A 22922-nucleotide genomic window follows, 5' to 3' on the forward strand; every position below is an offset into this window, starting at 1 on the left:
AATAAAACTGGTTTAAACAAAATCTGGTGCAGCTGTGCATAGTAACCCATCAGCTTCCTGCTTGTTCAATTAAGCTTGGATAATAAAAGCTTGATGCCGATTTGATTGGTTACTATGTACAGCTGCACCAGATTCTTTGTGCGGCAGTTTTAGTAAAATCTCCCCCAAAATGTAGTGCCAAAGTAAAAGCCATTGGGGACCAAAAAAAATAATAAAAAAAAATTACAAGTTCAAAGTGGATTTTTATAGGACGACATTAAAATCTGCTGCGATCAGTAGCATTTTCCATTTTTTTTTTCATATTAAACCAGTTATGAAATTAAAAAGGAGACATAAAATCAGGAAAGAATCAGCAAAACAAAAAAAAATAAAATAAAAAAAAATAAAATAAAAAAAAATCACACAAGAGAAGCCACAAAATGTTTGGGGACTGGTAAGCACCTGCATAGACTGTCAGGTTAACAACAGAACACAATTGTAAAATTAACCATGGTTAATCCCAGTAAATGTACTTCTAAGAATGGTTAAAGTATCTCTTTAAAAAAAAAAAAAAATAAGAAAAAAAGAAAATCCAAGATATATTATACATTGTTGTGTCTATCATTGTATATAAATGCAGTTCTCAACTGTAGAAACTGAAGTTTTGTAAAACGCATTGGCTTGATTTAGTTCCCAGAGTAAGTTTTTTTCAGGTCACAAAACAGCGGTATTTAGTATTAGTGAGAAGTGCGTTTCAGAGCAGGAAAATTGCAGCAATCTAGACAGTCTAATTGTTTGCTGCATCAGCCTGCCGGGACCAGCCTTCTTCTTCCACCCCAGAGTCGTACTCTTCCTCTGTCACCTCTTTATTTTGGGTTCTGGAACAAAAAGAAAAAACAAAACAAAAATTAACCACTTGCACTTTCTCCCCCTTTTCTGCCCAGGGCAAAAATTTCAGCATTCAGCGCTGTTGCACTTTCAATGGCAATTGCGTAGTCATGCAACACTATAATTATATATCTCTAGATCCTTATCTCTCTATCAGGGCCGTCTTAATAGCATCATGGGGCCCCTGGGCAAAGTAATGCTCTGGGGCCCCTACAACGGAGACAACACAGGTAAACAGACATCAAGTAGGTAGGAGGCAGACAAGCGGAGCTTCCCCTTTTGGGTGGAGCTCCGCATTAAAACTACATGAACAATCATTCTGTACAGAAAATAAACAACGGGAAAATACTACATACATAAAGTAACAAAGCTGTCCTGTGCAATATAATATACAGTTGTGCTCATAAGTTTACATACCCTGACAGAATTTATGATTTCTTGGCCATTTTTAAGAGAATATGAATAACACAAACTTTTTTCACTCATGGTTAATAAATGGCTTCAGTCAAACACTATCAACTGTTTTTACTCTCTTTAAATTATAAGCACAACAGAAACTACCCAGATGACCCTGATCAAAAGTTAGTTACCCCAGTTCTTAATACCGTGTATTGCCCTCTTTAACATCAATGACAGTTTGAAGTCTCTTGTGGTATTTGTGGATGAGGCTCTTTATCTTCTCAGATGGTAAAGCTGCCCATTCCTCTTGGCACAAAGCCTCCAGTTCCTGTAAATTCTTGGGCTGTTTTGCATGAACTGCACGTTTGAGATCTCCCCAGAGGGGCTCAATGATATTGAGGTCAGGAGACTGAGATGGCCACTCCAGAACCTTCACTTTATTCTGCTGTAGCCAATGACAGGTGGACTTGGCCTTGTGTTTTGGATCATTGTCATGTTGGAATGTCCAAGTACCTCCCATGCGCAGCTTCCCGACTGATGAATGCAAACGTTCCTCCAGTATTTTTTGATAAACATACTGCATTCATCTTTCCATCAGTTTTGACCAAATTTCCTGTGCCTTTGTAGCTCACACATCCCAAAAACATCAGCGATCCACCTCCGTGTTTCACAGTAGGGATGGTGGACCTTTCATCATAGGCCTTGTTGACTCCTCTCCAATTGTAGTGTTTATGGTTGTGGTCAAAAAGCTAAATTTTGGTCTCATCACTCAAAATGACTTTGTGCCAGAAGGTTTGAGGCTTGTCTCTGCTGTTTGGCATATTGTAAGTAGGATACTTTGTGACATTTGCATAGTAATGGTTTTCTTCTGGCAACTCGACCATGCAGCTCATCTTTCTTCAAGTGCCTCCTAATTGTGCATATTGAAACAGCCACACCACATGTTTTCAGAGAGTCCTGTATTGCACCTGACGTTATTTGTAGGTTTTCCTTTGCATCCCAAACAAATTTTCCTGGCAGTTGTGGCTGAAATTTTAGTTGGTCTACCTGACCATGATTTGGTTTCAACAGAACCCCTAATTTTCCACTTCTTGATTAGAGTTTGAACACTGCTGATTGGCATTCTCAATTCCTTGGATATCTTTTTATATCCCTTTCCTGTTTTATATAGTTCAACTACCTTTTTCCACAAATCCTTTGGCAATTCTTTAGCTTTCCCCATGACTCAGAATCCAAAAAAATGTCAGTGCAGCACTGGATGAAAGATGCAAGGGTCTGTCAGGAGTCCAGAAACTCATCGACCCTTTTATATACACACACTAATTATAAGCAAACCGATTAGGATGGTTACCTTTAATAGCCATTCAAACCCCTTTGTGTCAACTTGTGTGCATGTTATCAGGCCAAAATCACCAGGGTATGTAAACTTTTGATCAGGTTCATTTGGGTAGTTTGTTGCGATTATGATTTTAAAAAAAAGTAAACAAAGTTAATTGATAATAAATGGCTTCAGCCAAACACTAACCATGAGTGAAAGAAAAAAGTCTGTTATCATTAATATTCTCTGAAAAATGGCCAAGAAAATCAAATTCTGCCAGGGTATGTAAACTTATGAGCACAACTGCATCTGCTAGATTGATGACTCTCCAGCACTATGATCCCTCTACACCCCAGATATCCCCCCAGGACTCTTCCAAGCCCTTTAGTGCAAAGAGTGCTGGATATCTGGGCTCACCGTGACACCATCCACAATGCTAATTCTGCAGGCGGGCTCTCAGTGCTGCCGACTCAGCAGCTCCCATTCCAGCTCCTAACCCACAGCCTTTGAGTCCCGAGCATTTGAGCTGCATGGGGCAGGGTCAGAGCATCACTGGTGCTCTGGCGGTGCCCCTCCCTGCTGGCTGTAAAATAAAAGGCATCGTTCTGCACAGCCCACCGCTGCCAGCCTGCCTCCCCTGTGTATCCATCACTCTCAGTGCCATCATGGAGCCCCCTCCAGCGTGGGCTCAAGGACCAGCTGGTCTGGGGAAATGCAGGGGGCCCCCCGGGCCATGCCCACTCATTAAGGCAGCCCTGAGATAGGATAGTTTTTTTTTTTTTTTGGAGACAGATCTTTCTTTAGGTGGCATATAACCATCCCCGCTTTATAGACCAATCACATGTAAACAAGGAAATGCCAGTTATCAGCTTTCCTCCCCCATCACACTGACAGCATCAATCAGTGGCATCTACTCCCAGGGAAGACCTGTACAGGTAATCAGGGAACGGATTGTCAGTACCCAGCAGTGCAGCCCCATCAGCACCCAGCAATATAGGAGAAAAATTTTAAAAATGTTCTAACAAAAACGAATACATTTTTTTTTTGCAAAAAAAAAAAAAAAAAAACACGCACTGGTGATTAAATATCACCAAAAGAAAAGTAGTGTCTCAAAAAAATGATAAAAAACTTAATTTGGTCACAGCACTGCATGACCACGCATTTTTCAGTGTGACAGCTCTCGAAGCTGAAAATTAGCCTCGGCAGGAAGGGGTTAAAGCGGTTAATCACTGAGTTTTTTTTATTTTTTGCTAAACAGAGAAAAAACAAAATAAAAAACTGAAAAAACTTTGAATAAAAAAAGTTTTAGTTCGTTATAAAATTTAGTAAAAAATGAATTTTTTGTATCAGCGCCACCTATGGGTACTGAGGATGCGCCACTGAGGAGCACTGTTGGTGCTGCACTGATAATCAGTACAATGACGATCAGTGTAGACGTCCCCTGTGTGCATTGCCGCTTAGCGGCTCTCCTCATGTGCTGTCAGCACGAGGAGAGGACTAGGAAATTCATTAAAAGTGTCCGCTTCTGCATGTTTTTCTGTGCACAAATGGTGACTTCCACTGAACCAATATCAGTGGAGCTACACATACACAGCAATGATTTGTACAGGCTTTTTTTTTTTTTTTTTTTTTAAAGTGTGAAAGCATCCCATCTCCATGCAGTAGCAGAAGTCTAATGTGATTGCTGGGGGACAGCAGGTACTTTACTCATCTGCATAAGGAGGCAGTTGTTATTCAGACTTACCTAATATAACCAGGCTCTTTCTTTCCTTCCACTACATCCTGATCAACCTCCACGCACACTATGTCAGAGTTCGGAACCTCAAACATCGGCTCAAGAAGCAGCTTTTCCTAAAATGGTAAACGATTTAGAATTTTTTTTAAAAACACAATAAAAGTCTGTGATACAGCAAATACACCCCATACCTCCCAAACAAAAAAAAACGCATGGCATCATTCACTTAAGGTTACTAAATTATTAAATTCATGGTACTAATACTGTCCCCCAAACTTTTCCTTTTCATACACCACATTCTGAACCAGTGAATGTCAACTCACCATCATTTTAAAGAAGAAGTAAACCCTAATGGGTTTACTTCCTCTTTGATTCCCTGCAAAGGTAAAGCATAATGGACTACTATGCATTGCATAGTAGTCCATTATGTGTCACTTACCTGACACAGGAGCCAGCGAAGTCACCGCTGTCCCCTGTAGTCCCGAGCGTCCATCTTCTTGGTGGGTCTCACTGCTCCGGCGCTGTGATTCACCGGAGCAGCGGTGACGACACTCGCGGCATATCACTGCGATCTGCGGCTTACCCAGTGCGCCGCTGTCTATGGCGCATGCACCGTTGACAGCGGTGGCTGTCTTCAGGTAAATATCTCCCAAACCGTATAGGTTTAGGAGATATTTCTTGGACCTACAGGTAAGCCTTAATCTGGGCTTACCTGTTGGTCAAAGTGGTTTGTAAGAGCCGGTTCACACAGCGGGCGATGCGAGGCGACACGACTTGCCTCGCCTCGCTCTCGCAAGTCGCCCCCGTTCTGTACAATGGAACCGTTCTGAGAGGAGCGACTCGAGTCACTCCGACTCAGAAAAAAGGTTCCTGTACTACTTTTGGGCGACCTCGGGGCGACTTGCATTGACTTCTATACAGAAGTCATTTGCAAGTCGCCGCCGAGGCCGCGGCGAGGCAAGTCGGAGTCGCCTCGCCTCGCCTGCAGTGTGAACCGGCCCTAAGGGTTTATAACCACTTTAAATTACTTTTCATAAGAGATTTAGAAAAACGTTTCACATGATAATTTACTTAACCACTTCAGCTCCGGACCAGGACATTTTTTGCCATCACTACGCTACTTTAACTGGCAATCGCAGTCATGTCACACTGTACCCAAAATATTTATACATTTTCTTTCCACACAAATAGAGCTCTTTTGGTGGTATTTACCACTTTATTATATAAAAAAACAAAAAAAAAATAATATTTGAATTCACATGCACGTGATTGTGCCTGTACCTACTGTCCACTCGCAGCATAGTTACATTTAGTTTAACATATCTTTGCAAAAGAAAAGACTTGTGCATATATAATAAGTTCAAAAGCAGACAGACCCTTTCATATTTCGTATACAGTCAATTTTCTATAAATCGCAAACAAACCTCTCAGAATAAATAAACTTGTCTTTTTTGCAGTAAGAAAAGCACCAAAAAAAGTATTGGATGCAGAAGAATCTAGCTCACCATGATTGACCGGAGTCCTCTAGCACCAGTTTTTCGTTCCAAAGCCAGTCTAGCGATTGCTCTTAGAGCACCTTCGGTAACATTCAACTCGCACTGAAAAATGTACACAAGTTTTTATTTTAAAAAAACACAGCAAAAAAAGTATTCCCAAGTTACATTATTAAAGTAAAAACGGAAAAGGCACACCTTTTTATTTTGGAGGGGGGCTATTCTAGCCTCTAGCAGCCAAACCGGTGTTTTTCCGGTGGGGATGGCTGCCAGGAGTACACAATGGCTCCACGGGAGGGATTTGCCCCATTCTCATCAAAACTGACTTTGGTTGCAGTAAAGAAAATCTGCTACCTTCTATGGCCGGCTTAAAATGATGGTAAAGGCTCTTTAACCACTTTCAGACCGGACCATTTTGCTGGTAAATGACCAGAGGTCTTTTTACACTTTGGCACTGCGCTGCTTTAACTGGTAATTGCGCGGTCATGCAATGTTGTACCCAAACAAAATTTGCGTCCTTTTCTTCCCACAAATAGAGCTTTCTTTTGATGGTATTTGATTGCCTCTGCGATTTTTATTTTTTGCGATATAAACGTAAAAAGACCGCAAATTTTGAAAAAAAATGATATTTTCTACTTTTTGTTATAAGAAAAATCCAATAAACTCAATTTTAGTCATACATTTAGGCCAAAATGTATTCAGCCACATGTCTTTGGTAAAAAAAAAGTCAATAATTGTATATTTATTGGTTTGCGCAAAAGTTGTCACATCTACAAACTAAGGTACGTTTTCTGGAATTTACGCAGCTTTTAGTTTACGACTGCCTATCTCATTTCTTGAGGTGCTAAAATGGCAGGGCAGTACAAAACCCCCCCAAATGACCCCATTTTGGAAAGTAGACCCCCTAAGGAAATTGATAAGAGGCATGTTGAGCCCATTGAATATTTTATTTTTTTGCCTCAAGCGATTGAATAATGACAAAAAAAAAATTTTTTTTTTTTTTTTACACAAAGTTGTCACTAAATGATATATTGCTCACACATGCTATGGGCGTATGTGAAATGACACCCCAAAATAAATTCTGCTGCTTCTCCTGAGTACGGGGATACCACATATGTGGGACTTTTTGGGAGCCTAGCCGCGTACGGGGCCCCGAAAACCAAGCACCGCCTTCAGGCTTTCTAAGGGCGTACATTTTTGAGTTCACTTCTCACTACCTATTACAGTTTTGAAGGCCATAAAATGCCAAGATGGCACAAAACCCCCACAAATGACCCCATTTTAGAAAGTAGACACCCCAAGCTATTTGCTGAGAGGCATGTTGAGTTCATGGAATATTTTATATTTTGCCACAAGTTGCGGGAAAATTACAAACTTTTTTTTTTTTTTTTTTTTTTCACAAAGTTGTCACTAAATGATATATTGCTCACACATGCCATGGGCATATGTGAAATGACACCCCAAAATAAATTCTGCTGCTTCTCCTGAGTACGGGGATACCACATATGTGGGACTTTTTGGGAGCCTAGCCGCGTACGGGGCCCCGAAAACCAAGCACCGCCTTCAGGCTTTCTAAGGGCGTAAATTTTTGAGTTCACTTCTCACTACCTATTACAGTTTTGAAGGCCATAAAATGCCAAGATGGCACAAAACCCCCACAAATGACCCCATTTTAGAAAGTAGACACCCCAAGCTATTTGCTGAGAGGCATGTTGAGTCCATGGAATATTTTATATTTTGCCACAAGTTGCGGGAAAATTACAAACTTTTTTTTTTTTTTTTTTTTTTTCACAAAGTTGTCACTAAATGATATATTGCTCACGCATGCCATGGGCATATGTGAAATGACACCCCAAAATAAATTCTGCTGCTTCTCCTGAGTACGGGGATACCACATATGTGGGACTTTTTGGGAGCCTAGCCGCGTACGGGGCCCCGAAAACCAAGCACCGCCTTCAGGCTTTCTAAGGGCGTTACAGTTTTGAAGGCCATAAAATGCCAAGATGGCACAAACCCCCCCCAAATGACCCCATTTTGGAAAGTAGACACCCCTAAATTTAGGGGTACACTAGTGAGACTAGGTAATAAATGGCGGGTGCCCTGAAACTATAAAAAAAATAACTAACCAATCAGCGTCACCTGTAACAGTTATATGGTGATCACTGGTGAAAGGGTTAACTAGGGGGCAATCAGGGGGCTTTATGCGGTAGTATATGGGGGTCCCTGGCGCTATAAAAAGCTGCGGCGAACCTAAATACCTACCTGCCTAACTAGCGTCACCTGTGACACTAATACAGCGATCAGAAAAACGATCGCTTATTAGGCTGGGTTCACACTGGAGCGATGCGGGAACGCCACGAATGCGCGGCGGGTTCCCGCATCGCATGCCTCCCGGCGGCAGTTCACACTGCCCTATGCGAACTGCTGGGAGTGTCAGTGAAATGTTACTGACACCCCCAGATCAGTTCGCATATCGCAGTGCGATCTGCAAACTCGGATCGCATGGTGTGAACACCCATGCGATCCGATTCTGCTGCGGGCCAAAAAAAGGGTCCCGTGCGAATTTGCGGCGGGTGCGGCGGGTGTGTGGCGGGTGCGGCGAATGGCTGAACTCGAATCGCACAGAGATCGGATGTGATTTGCACTGCAGTGCGGTGCGAATCACATCCGTTCTCAAACCGCTGCAATGTGAACCCAGCCTTAGTGACACTGGCGACGGGGGGTGATCACGGGGTTAAACCTTTATTGGGGGGGTTAGGGGGGTACCTTAGAACTAAAGGGGGCTAACCCTAACTGCCCTAACAGTTATTAGTCACAAATGACACCCGCCGGGTGATCAGGGGGTTAAACCTTTATTAGGTAATAAATGGCGGGTGCCCTGAAACTATAAAAAAATAACTAACCAACCAGCGTCACCTGTAACAGTTATATGGTGATCACAGGTGAAAGGGTTAACTAGGGGGCAATCAGGGGGCTTTATGCGGTAGTATATGGGGGTCCCTGGCGCTATAAAAAGCTGCGGCGAACCTAAATACCTACCTGCCTAACTAGCGTCACCTGTGACACTAATACGGCGATCAGAAAAATGATCGCTTATTAGGCTGGGTTCACACTGGAGCGATGCGGAAACGCCACGAATGCGCGGCGGGTTCCCGCATCGCATGCCTCCCGGCGGCAGTTCACACTGCCCTATGCGAACTGCTGGGAGTGTCAGTGAAATGTTACTGACACCCCCAGATCAGTTCGCATATCGCAGTGCGATCTGCAAACTCGGATCGCATGGTGTGAACACCCATGCGATCCGATTCTGCTGCGGGCCAAAAAAAGGGTCCCGTGCGAATTTGCGGCGGGTGCGGCGGGTGTGGCGGGTGCGGCGGGTGCGGCGAATGGCTGAACTCAAATCGCACAGAGATCGGATGTGATTTGCACTGCAGTGCGGTGCGAATCACATTCGTTCTCATAAACCGCTGCAATGTGAACCCAGCCTTAGTGACACTGGCGACGGGGGGTGATCACGGGGTTAAACCTTTATTGGGGGGGTTAGGGGGGTACATTAGAACTAAAGGGGGCTAACTCTAACTGCCCTAACAGTTATTACAGTCACAAATGACACCAATGCAAAAAAAAAAAAAAAAAAAAAAAAAATGACATTGGTGTCACTGTGACTGGGGGGCAGGGGTAATTGGGGGGGTGATCGGGGGGTAAAGGGGGGGTGTGAGTGTGCCTGGCATGTTCTACTGTGTGTGTAGAGTGTTGGTGCAACTTACTGAACCGCTCTCCTCCGTGTCGGAACGAAAAATACCGACACGGAGGAGAGAATACATCACTTCCTCTCCTGTGTTTACATTACAGGAGAGGAAGTGATGTCACCGGGGATTTCTATTCGTCGGGAGCGATCGCGAGGGGGTGGCCATGAATGAATGGCCGTCCCCTCGTCCGGGATCGCTCCCGTACGAATACCGACCGCCGCAGGCACCGGGCGGGGGCCCGATCGGGCCCCCGACCCGCGGGAGGCAAGGGACGTACATGTATGTCCTTATGCCTGCCCGTGCCATTGTACCGACGTACATCGGCGTGCGGCGGTCGGCAACTGGTTAAAAAAAAAAAAAAAAAAAAAACACAACATGTCATACTTCCCTTCGCTGTGCAGATTGTTTTGCACAGAGTGGCCCCCCGTTAATCCTCTTCTGGGATCCCACGGCAGCGCTGGTAGCTCTTCCCCGCATCAGATAACTCCCTAGGAAAAGCATTCTCCCAGGGGGGATACCTTGTGGGCGCGCTCCTGTTGGAACCCGTGCAGAGGGACAGCGCGTCCCCGCCAAGGGAAATTCGGGGCTCAGGTAGGATGCATTAAGGTGAAAAAACATGACTGTTTACAACTCCTTTAAGGCTACTCTGTTATTGCTGTTATGCTACTCATTCATCCAGCAAGCTAAGGAGGGGACACCTAGCCTAGCTTTCATCAATGACCAGCTGCCAGTACAGACTTACCTTTGTTATAAAGCACAGCTAACTATACTGTGACAAATGGTCAGAGTGCAGTTAGTTGCAAAGAGATGGCATGATACCATTTCTAAAGACAACATACACAGGGGGGACTGCAATTGCTACAGAGTGCTGACAGCTGACCCTACAAGTCCCAAAAAACAAAAACAAAAAAACAAAACAAAAACCACACAAACCTTATCCATGCTGAACAGAGCCTGGTATTGTGGAACAACAGCATTTCTGGGTTCTGTGAGAATGCGCACGAGGGTCTCCTCATCAAGGCTATGAAGTGGTACCACTACAGGAAGACGTCCCACAAACTCCGGGATCATGCCAAACTCTATAAGGTCCCTGGCCTCGACAAGTCGTAATAATCGGTCTTTCTCCTCGATGTCCTGCACGGCGTTAGATTCTGCGCTGGCATTCGCTAGGTCAGCTGCTGCTGCCGCTCGCCGTCCTTTACCCAAGTTAGAGGTTATGCCAAATCCCAGATACTGAAGTGAAAGAAGGAACAAAAAAAAACAAAACAAAAAGTGTTAGATCTTGATGTACACACCAAACACAGAGCTGAAGGTAAGCAGAGATTTTTGCATCATCATCTCCAACCTCCCGCATGTGGAAGTTTACCAGCTCAGACGCCGCCAGAAGTAGTGCAAGCAGTGACAAGCTGCATCTGGGTGGCAGGTGAAAATACATTTTCAGAGAGATAGATATCTCCCTCCCTCTCCCCACCATCATCCCTCTCCCCCCCCCCCTCTCCCCACCATCATCCCTCTCCCCCCCCCCCTCTCCCCACCATCATCCCTCCCCGCCTCTCCCCACCATAATCCCTCTCCCCCCCCCCTCTCCCCACCATCATCCCTCTCCGCCCCCCCCTCTCCCCACCATCATCCCTCTCACCACCCCCCTCTCCCCACCATCATCCCTCTCCCCCCCCCCTCTCCCCACCATCATCCCTCTCCCCCCCGTCACCTACACCATCATCCCTCTCCCTCTCTCCCCACCATCATCCCTCTCCCCCCCCCCCTCTCCCTCTCTCCCCACCATCATCCCTCTCCCTCTCTCCCCACAATCATCCCTCTCCCCCCCCCATCATCTCTCTCCTCCCCCCCTCTCCCCTTCCCCCCCTCTCTACCCCCCTCTCCCCACCATCATCCCTCTCCTTCCCCCCCCTCCCTCTCTCCCCCCCTCTCCCCACCATCATCCCTCTGCCTCTCTCCCCACCATCATCCCTCTCCCTACCATCACCCCTCTCCCTCTCTCCCCCTCTCCCCACCATCATCCCTCTCCCCACCATCATCCCTCTCCTTCCCCCCCCCTCTCCCCTTCCCCCCCTCTCTACCCCCTCTCCTTTCCCCCCCCTCTCTCCCCACCATCATCCCTCTCCCCCCCCCTCTCCCTCTCTCCCCCTCTCCCCACCATCATCCCTCTCCTTCCCCCCCTCTCCCCTTCCCCCCCTCTCTACCCCCCTCTCCCCACCATCATCCCTCTCCTTCTCTCCCCACCATCATCCCTCTCCCCCCCCTCTCCCTCTCTCCCCACCATCATCCCTCTCCCTCTCTCCCCCTCTCCCCACCATCATCCCTCTCCCTCTCTCCCCCTCTCCCCACCATCATCCCTCTCCCCCTCTCCCCACCATCATCCCTCTCCCCCTCTCCCCACCATCATCCCTCTCCCCCTCTCCCCACCATCATCCCTCTCCCTCTCTCCCCCTCTCCCCACCATCATCCCTCTCTCCCCCTCTCCCCACCATCATCCCTCTCCCCCCTCTCCCCACCATCATCCCTCTCCCCCCTCTCCCCACCATCATCCCTCTCCCCCCTCTGCCCACCATCATCCCTCTCCTTCCTCCCCCTCTCTACCCCCCTCCCCCCACCATCATCATCCCTCTCCTCCCCCCCCTCTCCCCCCACCATCATCCCTCTCCCCCCCCTCTCCCTCTCCCCCCCACCATCATCCCTCTCCCACCATCATCCCTCTCCCCCCTCTTCCCACCATCATCCCTCTCCTTCCCCCCCCCTCTCCCCTTCCCCCCTTTCTACCCCCCTCTCCCCACCATCATCCCTCTCCTTCCCCCCCCCCCTCTCCCCCCACCATCATCCCTCTCCTCCCCCCCCCCCTCCCTCTCCCCCCACCATCATCCCTCTCCCACCATCATCCCTCTCCCCCCCCCCTCTCCCTCTCCCCCCCTCCTCTCCACCATCATCCCTCTCCTTTCCCCCCCCCTCTCCCCACCATCATCCCTCTCCCCTCTCCCTCTCTCTCTCTCGCCATATATACACACACAGATATACAAAGTTTACACACCTGTTAAAATGTCAGGTTTCTGTGCTGTATAACAATTAGACAAAAGATAAATCATTTTAGAACTTTTGCCACCTTTAATATGACCTATAAACTGTACAACTCAGTTGAACAACAAACTGAAATCTTTAATGTGGTGGGAAGTAAAAAAAATTAAATATGGTTGCATAAGTGTGCACACCCTTAAATACTTTGTTGAAGCACCTTTTGATTTTATTACAGCACTCAGTCTTTTTGGGTATGGGTCTATCAGCATGGCACATCTTGACTTGGTAATATTTGCCCGCTCTTCTTACCAAAAACACTCCAAATCTGTCAGATTGCCAGGACATCTCCTGTGCACAGCCCTCCTCAGATCACCCCACAAAATCAGATACAGGTCTGGTCTCTGGTTGGGCCCTTCCAAAACGTTATTCTCCTGCCGAAACCATTACTTTGATTTGGATGTATGCTTTGGGTTATTGTCATGCTGAAAAGATGAAAGTTCCTCTTCATGTTCAGCTTTCCAACAGAAGCCTGAAGGTTTTGGGCCAATATTGATTAGTATTTGGAACTGTTCATAATTCCCTCTTTCTTGACTAAGGCCCCTGTTCCAGCTGAACAAAAACAGCCCCAAACCATGATGCTGCCACCACCATGCTTCACTATAGGTATGGTGTTCTTTTAGTGATGCAGTGTTTTTACACCAAATATCTTTTGGAAACATGGCCAAAAAGTTCAACTTTTTTTTTTTTTTTTTAAGACCATATAACATTTTCCCCAAATGCTTTTGAGAGACTTCAGATGCGTTTTTGCAAAATTTAGTTGGTCCTGGATGTTTTTCTTCATAATAAAGGGCGTCTTGCCCCTCTACCCCATAGCCCAGACATATGAAGAATACGGGAGATGGTTGTCACATGTACCACACAGTCAGGACTTGCCAGATATTCCTGCAGCTCCTCTAATGTTGCTGTAGACCTCTTGGCCTCCCTGACCAGTTTTCTGCTCGTCTTTTCATCAATTTTGGAGGGACGTCCAGTTCTTGGTAATATCACTGTTGTGCCATATTTTCTCCACTTGATGATGCCCGTTTTCACTGTGTTCTATGGTATATCTAATGCCCTGGAAATTCTTTTGTACCCTTCTCCTGACTGATACCTTTTAACAATGAGATCCCTCTGATGCTTTGGAAGTTCTCTGTGGAGCGCGGCTTTTGCTGCAGGATGGGACCAAGGCTGCTTTCACACTGGGACGGGCATTGATGGTAAAACGTAGCTAGTTTTAGTGCTGCTTTACTGTCATTTTAGTGGCGCTACTGGGCCGCTAGCGGGGCACTGTTAACTCCTGCTAGCGGTCAAATCAAAAGGTTAAAATGCACATGCATAGTGCTTTGGCAGCTTTGCCTATTCATTTCAATGGGCAGGAGCGGTGGAGGAACAGTGTATACACCGCCTGAAAGATGCTGCTTGCAGGAATTTTTCCAACGTCCTGAAAGCGAACCTCCCCAGTGTGAAAGCACTCAGGCTTTCACACTAGGGATGCATTTTTCAGGTGCTATTTTTAGCTAAAAAGTGCCAGAAAAACATCCCAGTGTGAAAGAGGTCTAAGAAAATGTCAGGAAAGACCTACTAGAACAGTGGAACTTTATTTGGGGTCAGACAGACATGTTAAAATGATGGTAGGTGTATACCGACTCATATTCAGCATGAGTTTGAATGAGATTTCTCAATTCTGAACACAACTACATCCGAGTATAAGAGGGTGTGTGCACACTTATGCAATCACATTTTCGTTTTTTTATTTTCACTCCACCCCCCCCCCCCCCCCACCAAAAGATTTTTTTTTTTTTTTTTTTTATTGAATGCTACAGTTGATGAGTCACATTTAAAAAAAAGGTAGAAAAGGTTCTGAAATGCTTTTTCTCATTTTTTTACCTCACAGAAAGCTGACATTTTAATAGGGGTGTGTAGACTTTATATCCACTCACATGAGTACACACCTCACATTTTTGTAAATATCTTCTATCTTTTCATGTGACAACACTGAAGAAATGACACTTTGCTACAATGTAAAGTAGTGAGTGTACAGATTGTATAACAGTGTAAATTTGCCGTCCCCTCAAAATAACTCAACACCACAGCCATTAATGTCTAAACCACTGGCAACAAAAGTGAGTACACCCCTTAGTGAAAATGTCCAAATTGGGCCCAATTAGCCATTTTTCTCTCCCCGGTGTCATGTGACTCGTTAGCGTTACAAGGAGAGCACTCAAAATTTACACAACTCTTAGGCTTGGAAAAAAAAAGTCGAGCACATCCCCGCTGACAGGACGGAGCTCTGCATTGTTTACATAGACAAAGCTCTGTTCCGTCTTCCTCCGACAATCATTCATTGGCTGGTACCCGTGAATTGGCATGTCCCCTGCCCAGAAGAGCAGAATCAGAGATGATAGATAGACACACACACACATATATACACATGAGATTCAGCACATCTGGCTCGCACTGTAGCAGTAACGCTTCAGCGTGCGGTTGGCAAGTGGATAGGCTTGCCTGCCATAATGTGCTAGTATGCAATGTTATTTTTCCTCCTGGAGACGTTACTACCCCTTTAAGAAGACAAAGCAAAAAGGTCACAAGAGAGGGGAAGTTGTGCTCGTCTCTCTCCCCCAACATTTGGCACCCAGTTATGCTGGGGGGGGGGGGCGGCGCACATCACAGGTGACAGAAAACTGCGGGACCATTCATAAAATGCAGCGCGACTTGTCTATGGGCAGTGGGAAACCAGCTGTGGCTTCGCAGCCCTTAGTTAAGATGCTGGCGCTATGGACTTGAAGCCCAGTGAACCGACTCATGTGAGGACAGCGCTGGATTTCTAGACAGGCAAGTGTCCCTGTATTCAAAGAATTTGCGCAGCAGACTTTTTTTTTTACTGAAGCTCCTCTTTAAGGCTCGATTCACATCTATGCATGTTGCTTTTGAGCATTTCTGCAGTGCTTTTTGCTGTGCTTGCCACATTTTTAAATTAGTGAGGTTGCTTAGCAACCAGCTATATACAGTGTAAAAAACAAAACAAAAAAAAAAACAAGCAAATTGCAGAAAAAACGTGGCACTTGCGTTGGATGCGAGTCCATTGACTTATATTACATGCAAAACGCTGCATTTTGCATGAAAAAAAGTCCGACCCTTTCCAAAAATGCAGAGGCACAAAAATGCAGGAAAGGGGAAAAAAATAAAGATAAAAAAAAAAACACACAAACACACACACACACAAAACTAGCTTACCAGTCCTTAAAATGTGATAGCTGCGTTTTATTTTATTTTTATTTTTTCAGACCTCCTCCCCTTTTCATTTGGTGGATTATACCAATAACCAACGTCTGTTTTGTGTGCCAATAGATCTCAAACACATGAGATTCACATTTTCTGCTGCCATTCTAAAGCCTCATACACACGGTCGGACTTGTACAAACTTTTCCGTGGACTTTTGTACAAAGGGCGTGGTCCACAAGTTTGTATTGCATACACACGGTCGGACTTTTTGACAACAAACACGAACGTGGTGACGTCACAACGTACGGACGCCACTTCAAAAGAGGACGTTCAATGACTCCAGCGCCACCTTTGGTCAACTTCTGTATTGTAGTCTGATCGTTTGCATAGGTTCTGAGCATGCGTGTTTGTACCTTGTACAAAAGTCCGATGCTTTTGCGTACACACGGTCGGACTTTGCTCCATCGGACTTTTGTTGCCAGAAAGTTTGTCCGTTCGCACAGCCAACAAAAGTCCGATGAAAACCGAAAAAGTTTGTCCGATGGAGCGTACACACAGTCGGATGTTGCTCCAAAACAGCTAATTTGCATGTTTGTTGTCAAAAAGTCCGACTGTGTGTACGGGCCTTAAGACATTTTAGTGAACGGTTTTACTAAGTTGTAATGGAAAATAACCTCAACAATGGTTAGAGTCAGACGTTTTTTATGTTCTGCCTCAAACAACTTCAATTTAACTTGTGGGAAGCCGAGAACTCTTCACATCAGAATTGGTAGTGAGAGCCCCCCCCCCCCCCCCCCAACAATACCCCCATCACATCAGTGAATGGAGAGGACGACACTGTAGTCAGCATCTCACACATGGAAATGCTGACAGCGGGGCTACAGCCAGCATATGTAAACACTGGAAAATGACTGACCTCTGCTAAAAAGATATGAGAATTTGAAAAGCATTCATGTTTGAATGCTACAGAGGGTGGAAAAAAAAATCCAACATCGGGAGCAACAGTGTCCCCGTTACCCTTCCATGTGCACCTTACTGCAAAGCCTAGTTATAGGTTGGGGTGGTTGCCAATCAGTAGCAACTTCCTGAGAAAAAGTGGCACGAATCATTAAAACACAATTCTGGTATTACATTAATGTAAAGTCAGAAGGTTTTTTTTTAGTTTTTTTTTATCATCTTAATAAAAGGAACTGCAGTCTGCTCACATGATCTGTAATAAAAACATCTTTGCCACTCTGAAGCTTCCCTCCAACCACTTTGCATATTTTATACATACTGTGATTCTGCACTTGCCAAATCTCCCCCCACTTAGTCTGGCGGCATCCATTTTAACTGTGGGCAGCTGCCTGTTCAATTCCTTGATTTACAGACACGCAAATGCACACCTCCAGCTCTGCAGCTTTCATTGGCCCTCTTAGGACTCATCCCCTCTCCCTTCCCAGAAAAACTCTCAGGAGAGTTAGATTTGTGCATGAGGCCATAAGCCTAGGCCTTTTACCAGACAAGAAAAAGGAAGAGGGCTGTACAAGATATTTACTGGCAAAAAAAAAAAAAAAGTTACACTATCCAAAGTTCTAAACAAAAGCAGATGATTGGAAAGATGGAAAGATAAAAAAGTGACAAAGTTCTGCTTCAAGATAAGCCTTTTGTATGCAGCAGCACCACTAATACTTACCTGAATGTCTCACACAGTATTTGCGCAGCAATTTTACAAACTTTTTTTGGGGGGGGGGGGGGAAAGACGCGCACAGTAATATAATATGAAAAATGTTATGCCCAGTAAATGGATACCCAACATGTCACGCTTTAAAATTGCACGCTTGTGGAATGGCGCTAAAAAAACGTTGGTTCCGTAAAGATCCCCATAAGCTTTAAAAATATTTACAGGTTACCCAGTTTAGAGTTCTTAGAGGTCTCATGCTAGAATTATTGCTCTTGCTCTAACATTCGTGGCAATACCTCACGCGTGGTTTGAATACCATTTACATATGTGGGTGCGACCAACGTATGGGTTCATTTCTGCAAGCGCGCACTTTATTTTTTATTGTTAATTTTACTTTTATTTTTCTATTTTGATGCCTTTTTACTTTTTTGATAACCTTTATTCCTATTACAAGGAATGCAACATCCCTTGGAATAGGGCATGACAGGTCCTCTTTACAGCGAGATCTGGGATCTATAAGTCTCCAGATCAAGGCTGGGAAGCCTGAAAAATAAATAAGGATCAGCTTCTCAGCCAAGGCATATTTTCAAATGCTCATATCCTTCATATGGATTCGTAGTGTTGGGTATCTATTAAATTACATTAGTGGTACACTAACAGGTATTTACAATGCACCTATTGTAATTAATTGAGAATTTGAACTCACACCTACCACCATTTGGCCACGTGTTTTTCATCTTTACTGGGATCATGGTACGGGCCCAGTCTTTTCAATGTCGGGTCCCGACCTCAGCTCCCAGGAATGATACCTCTGGCAGCCCTCCCCGTCTGGATGCACAGACTCTACAGGCTTGTAAGTCTCCATAGGGATGAGGTTACATCCCTCTCCCTATATGTATATACGTCTCCCACATATGGTTTCAACCACGATACATATTTATGTATTCATGTTATGTTTTAGACCCAAGTGCACCTGTCCCTGAAGAGTGTAATTTTATATACATGAAACGCGTCAGCCTACTGGACCTATTCTGTAGCAGATTATTGATTTCAATATACTTTTTTTGTATAAGATTTTTGTGATCTTAGTTTTTTTCCCCACATGGAAGATCTTACCATTTACCATGCTGCATTACATGGTTTTTAAGATTGCATGTGATTTCATATTAACTCATTGCACATATGTTATGCTGTGATTCGTTTTTGTAAATAACGTTATCAAAACTGACATTTCATTCAAAGTCCCAAAAATCCAATGCAGAGGGTCGGGCGTGAAGTCATATCGCCCCCTGGCACCGGAAGTTGATCATGGAGAATCCAGCGGGCCAGATGGTCCTTGGAAGTCGTACGGGATGATATGACTCCAGGTCGGTAGAAGCACCGGAGGGCCGCCTGTAAGAACGATCAAGCGGCGGCTGAACAGCCGATATGATTGTTTTATGGTAAAGGGAATGGTCAGCTGCAAAAGATGAGGATATCTCAAAGATGCCTAGAACTGCACCCATCATTCCGATATCCCCACTAAAAGTCTGCGACATCACGCTTGCAGGAAGTGGTTAACCACTTGACGACCAGCCGCTGCAGTTGTACTGCAGCAGAGTGGCTCGGCTGGGCGAAATTACATTATGCAACGTCGCTTTGCCCCGGGGCCACTAGGGGCGCGTAAGCTCCCGCTGCTTGCCCATGCGAGTGTGTCCGGCGGTCACGATCGCTCGCAGGGCACACGGAGATCAGGCATCTGTGTGTAAACACACAGTTTGCGGATCTGGGGGGAGAAGTGACAGATTGATTGTTCATACAGAGTATGAACTTCCCCTACACAGTCCCTTCCCCCTTCAGTTAGAACATACACTAGGGAACACATTAACCCCTTGATCGCCTCCCAATGTTAACCCCCTTTCCTGCCAGTGACATTTTTACAGTAATCAATGCATTTTTATAGCACTGATCTCGAATAATGCCAATGCTCCCAAAATTGTCCGACGTGACCGCCATAATGTCGCAGTCCTGATAAAAAAAAAAAAAAAAAATCAAAATCACTGCAATTACTAGGAAAAAAAAATAAAAAATTACTACATATACACACTATATATATATATATATATATATATATATATATATATATATATATATATATATATATATATATATATATATATATATATATATATATATATATATATATATATATATATATATATATATATATATATATATATACATACATACATATATATATACATACATACATACACACACACACATACATACATATACACACACACACACACACACTGCAACTAACGATTAATTTGTCTATCGATTATTTTTTCCATTAGTCAATGACTATCCGATTATATATATATTTTTTTCTTTTTTTGATTAGCCAATTAATCCTTTGGATAACCTTGAGAGTATTGTATTGGCTGGCCGAGTACGGGCTGGGTATGGAGGGATGGCTGCTTCCATCCAACCACTGCCTTCCACTGCACATATCAGTAGAGAGGGGAGAGAGAAACCAGCATCATGTCATGACGCCGGTTTGTTTACAAGTGATCGCTCTGTCGGAGCAATCACATTGTAAACGCCTGGTTGTAGAAAGATGGCCTCCACTTCGGAGCTAGGCCGAAGTCACAGCCTCTCCTAAGGCCGAGGCCGCGGAGCGCTCCGCGGATCGCAGCATGTGCCGAGCCGAACGGGGTGACCCGTTCGGATCACGGATCGGTGACGATCCGTTGCACCCCCAGGGACGGCGGCACGGAGGGGGAGAAGAGAGGGAGACGGCAGAACGGAGGAGAGCGGGAGATACGGAGCACTGTGACGCATCCACGACGTGCGTGCAGGGCGTGGTCGGACACTGAACCCAAATAAAACATCAAATTTTTTCACACAAATAGAAGCTTACTTTTAGAGAATATATACATGAAAATTATATATAAATATCTCTCATTTATATATTTTTTTTCTTACTTCCTGCTGTCAGAAGAGAGCCCTGTGTTTGTTAATCTACACAGGGCTATCTTTGGTAATTACCAGAGCCGATTGTTAGCACCCACTGGTTGGTTGCAGCACCAACCAATCAAAGCACAGCCGGGGCAATCCCTAGCGTGGCACACAAATCATGTACAGGTATGTGATCCTGCACAAGAGAGCTGCCTTGCCACAGTATAAGTATTGTATATGTATTGGCAAGCAGTCAAAGATTTCCTTCACTTCCCGTTTGGCTATGGGACAGGAAGTAAAAAGGTAAATCTCCGAAGTGAGACACAGACGGCGGAAAAAAAAAAAAAAAAAAAAAAAAAAAAAAAAATCTGACAGGGGTTATAACCATCCCTTACCTGATCCAAAAACAGAGCATGCCATAAAACTATCCCCTATTTTGTAGACGCTATAACTTTTGCGCAAAGCAATCGATATATGTTTATTGCAAATCTTAGCAAAATTATGTAGAACAATACATATCGGCCTAAACAGAGGGAAAAACATTTTTTATATATTTTTGGGGATATTTATTATTATAGCAAAAAGTAAAAATAGTGTTTTTCTTCAAAATTGACGCTTTTTGTTTATAGCGCTAAAAAATAAAAACCGCAGAGGTGATCAAATACCGCCATAATAAAGCTCTGATTGTGGGGAAAGGAAAAAAAAAAAAAACTGGACGTCAAATTTGTTAGGGTGCAACTTCGCACGACCGCGCAATTATCAGTTAAAGCGACGTAGTGCCGAATAGCAAAAAGTGCTCTGGTCAGGAAGGGGGTAAAATCTTCTGGGGCTAAAGCAAAAAAAAAAAAAAAAAATCAAAAAAAATTATCCATCAATTTAGGCCAATATGTAGTCTGTTTTCTACATTTTTTTTGGTATAAAAAAAACTAAAAAAAAACACTACATTTGCCATAATACTCAGCTACACTGCAGAGTGCAAGAGCATCACGGGAAAACATCCAAAACATCTGGGGTGCCAAGATTCACCATCACTACCTAGGCAGACTGCCATTCAGCCTGTCCTGAGGAGGATTGCGAGGGGTCGGTGAACATCGGGTTGCCAGGTGGCGTGCGTCCCCAGTGCAGGAAATTGCATACAGGTATGTGATTTCAACACAGGAGGGACGCCCTGGCGCAGTATATCCGTGTCCAGAAGAGGTTAAAGCAGAAAGGTGTGTAAATGGATGCAATGTGCAAGTATTGCCATGTAATCCATGTGCTTTTTAGATGGTAATGAACATTTCCTTGCATTCCTTTGTCTTAAACAATAGGAAAAAAAAAAAAAAACAAGTCACTTTTTCCTGTTTTACATCTGGTTTCCTGCGTACAAACATGCAATACATTTTTAGAATCACTGCATTAAATTCCTTTTAAGTAGCGGCACATAAATACACCAAAATGCAACAAGGAGGGATATTCTGACACATTGCATTTCTACATTGTGACACGAGCTGACACAGGGATATTTGACCTGAGCTGCAGACTCCCTGTGATGAGACGGTGAGGATTACTGCAGAAGTGTGAAGAACTAAAACCCCTTTCACACCGAGGCGCTTTGCAGGCACTACATCGCTAAAAATATCACCTGCAAAGCACCCTGAAAGAGCTGCTGCTGTATCTCCAGTGTGAAACCCCCGCGGGCTCTCACACTGGAGTGGTGAGCTGGCAGGATGGTAGAAAAAAAAAAAAGTCCTGCTGGCAGCATCTTTGGAGCGGTGTATACATCGCTCCTGCCCATTGAAATCAATGGGGCAGCGTGGCTATACCGCTGCTGCAGAAATGCTTTGCGGTGGTTTTAACCCTTTCTTGGCCGCTAGCGGGGAGGTTGGGGGGGGGGGGGATTTGGGTAGCGGTCGAATAGCACCATGAAATTGGCGGTAAAGCGCCGCTAAAAATAGCGGCGTTTTACCGCCGACACCGCCCCAGTGTGAAAGGGGTTTTAAAGTGGTTGTAAAGGCAGAAGGTTTTTCTCATCTTAAATGCATGAAGATAAAAACCTTCTGTTTGTAAAAAAAGAATGCGTTTTTTTTTCAAAATTTACACTTTGTTTATAGCACACAAAAAAAAAAGAAAAAAAAAAAAAAAGGCAGAGGTGATCAAACACCGCCTAAATAAATCTCTGTTAAAGAAAATTGTAATGGATGGCAATTTCCTGCAATTTTGTTGTGCCACATCCAATAACTCAAAGCTAACCAAGAAGAACCTCCTAGTGGGGGACTTTAAAAGGCACGTACAAAAAGTAAAAAAATGAGAATAAGTAATAACTTTTTTTATTATTAAACCGTCATAAAAACCATTGTATAGAAAAATCATTGAAACATGGGTATTAATGATGCAAAGTGCAATACACTATAGAGTTTGTCACCCTACGCGTTTCGGAGCATCGAGCGTCTCCTTCAGGGGTGTAAATATAGCAAAATCA

General features: G+C 44.5%; 1 protein-coding gene across 2 annotated transcripts in view; it reads right to left on the minus strand.

Annotated features, from left to right (window-relative positions):
- Positions 1-222: 222 nt before the first annotated feature.
- The window catches only part of LOC143962926 (ATP-dependent clpX-like chaperone, mitochondrial), an 83968-nt gene continuing 61268 nt past the window's right edge, over positions 223-22922 (minus strand). For both annotated transcript variants that reach the window (XM_077472426.1, XM_077472427.1), the window contains 4 exons: positions 10495-10794; positions 5825-5917; positions 4329-4435; positions 223-857 (listed from right to left, as the gene is read on the minus strand). In XM_077472426.1, coding sequence (XP_077328552.1) covers positions 767-857; positions 4329-4435; positions 5825-5917; positions 10495-10794 — 591 coding nt within the window. In that variant the 3' untranslated portion in view covers positions 223-766. The remainder of the gene's footprint in view (positions 858-4328; positions 4436-5824; positions 5918-10494; positions 10795-22922) is intronic.

This window comes from Lithobates pipiens, unplaced genomic scaffold, assembly GCF_037356315.1.
Source record: "Lithobates pipiens isolate NorthernLeopardFrog02 unplaced genomic scaffold, aLitPip1_a1.2 Scaffold_8, whole genome shotgun sequence".
Classification (NCBI taxonomy): Eukaryota; Metazoa; Chordata; class Amphibia; order Anura; family Ranidae; genus Lithobates; species Lithobates pipiens.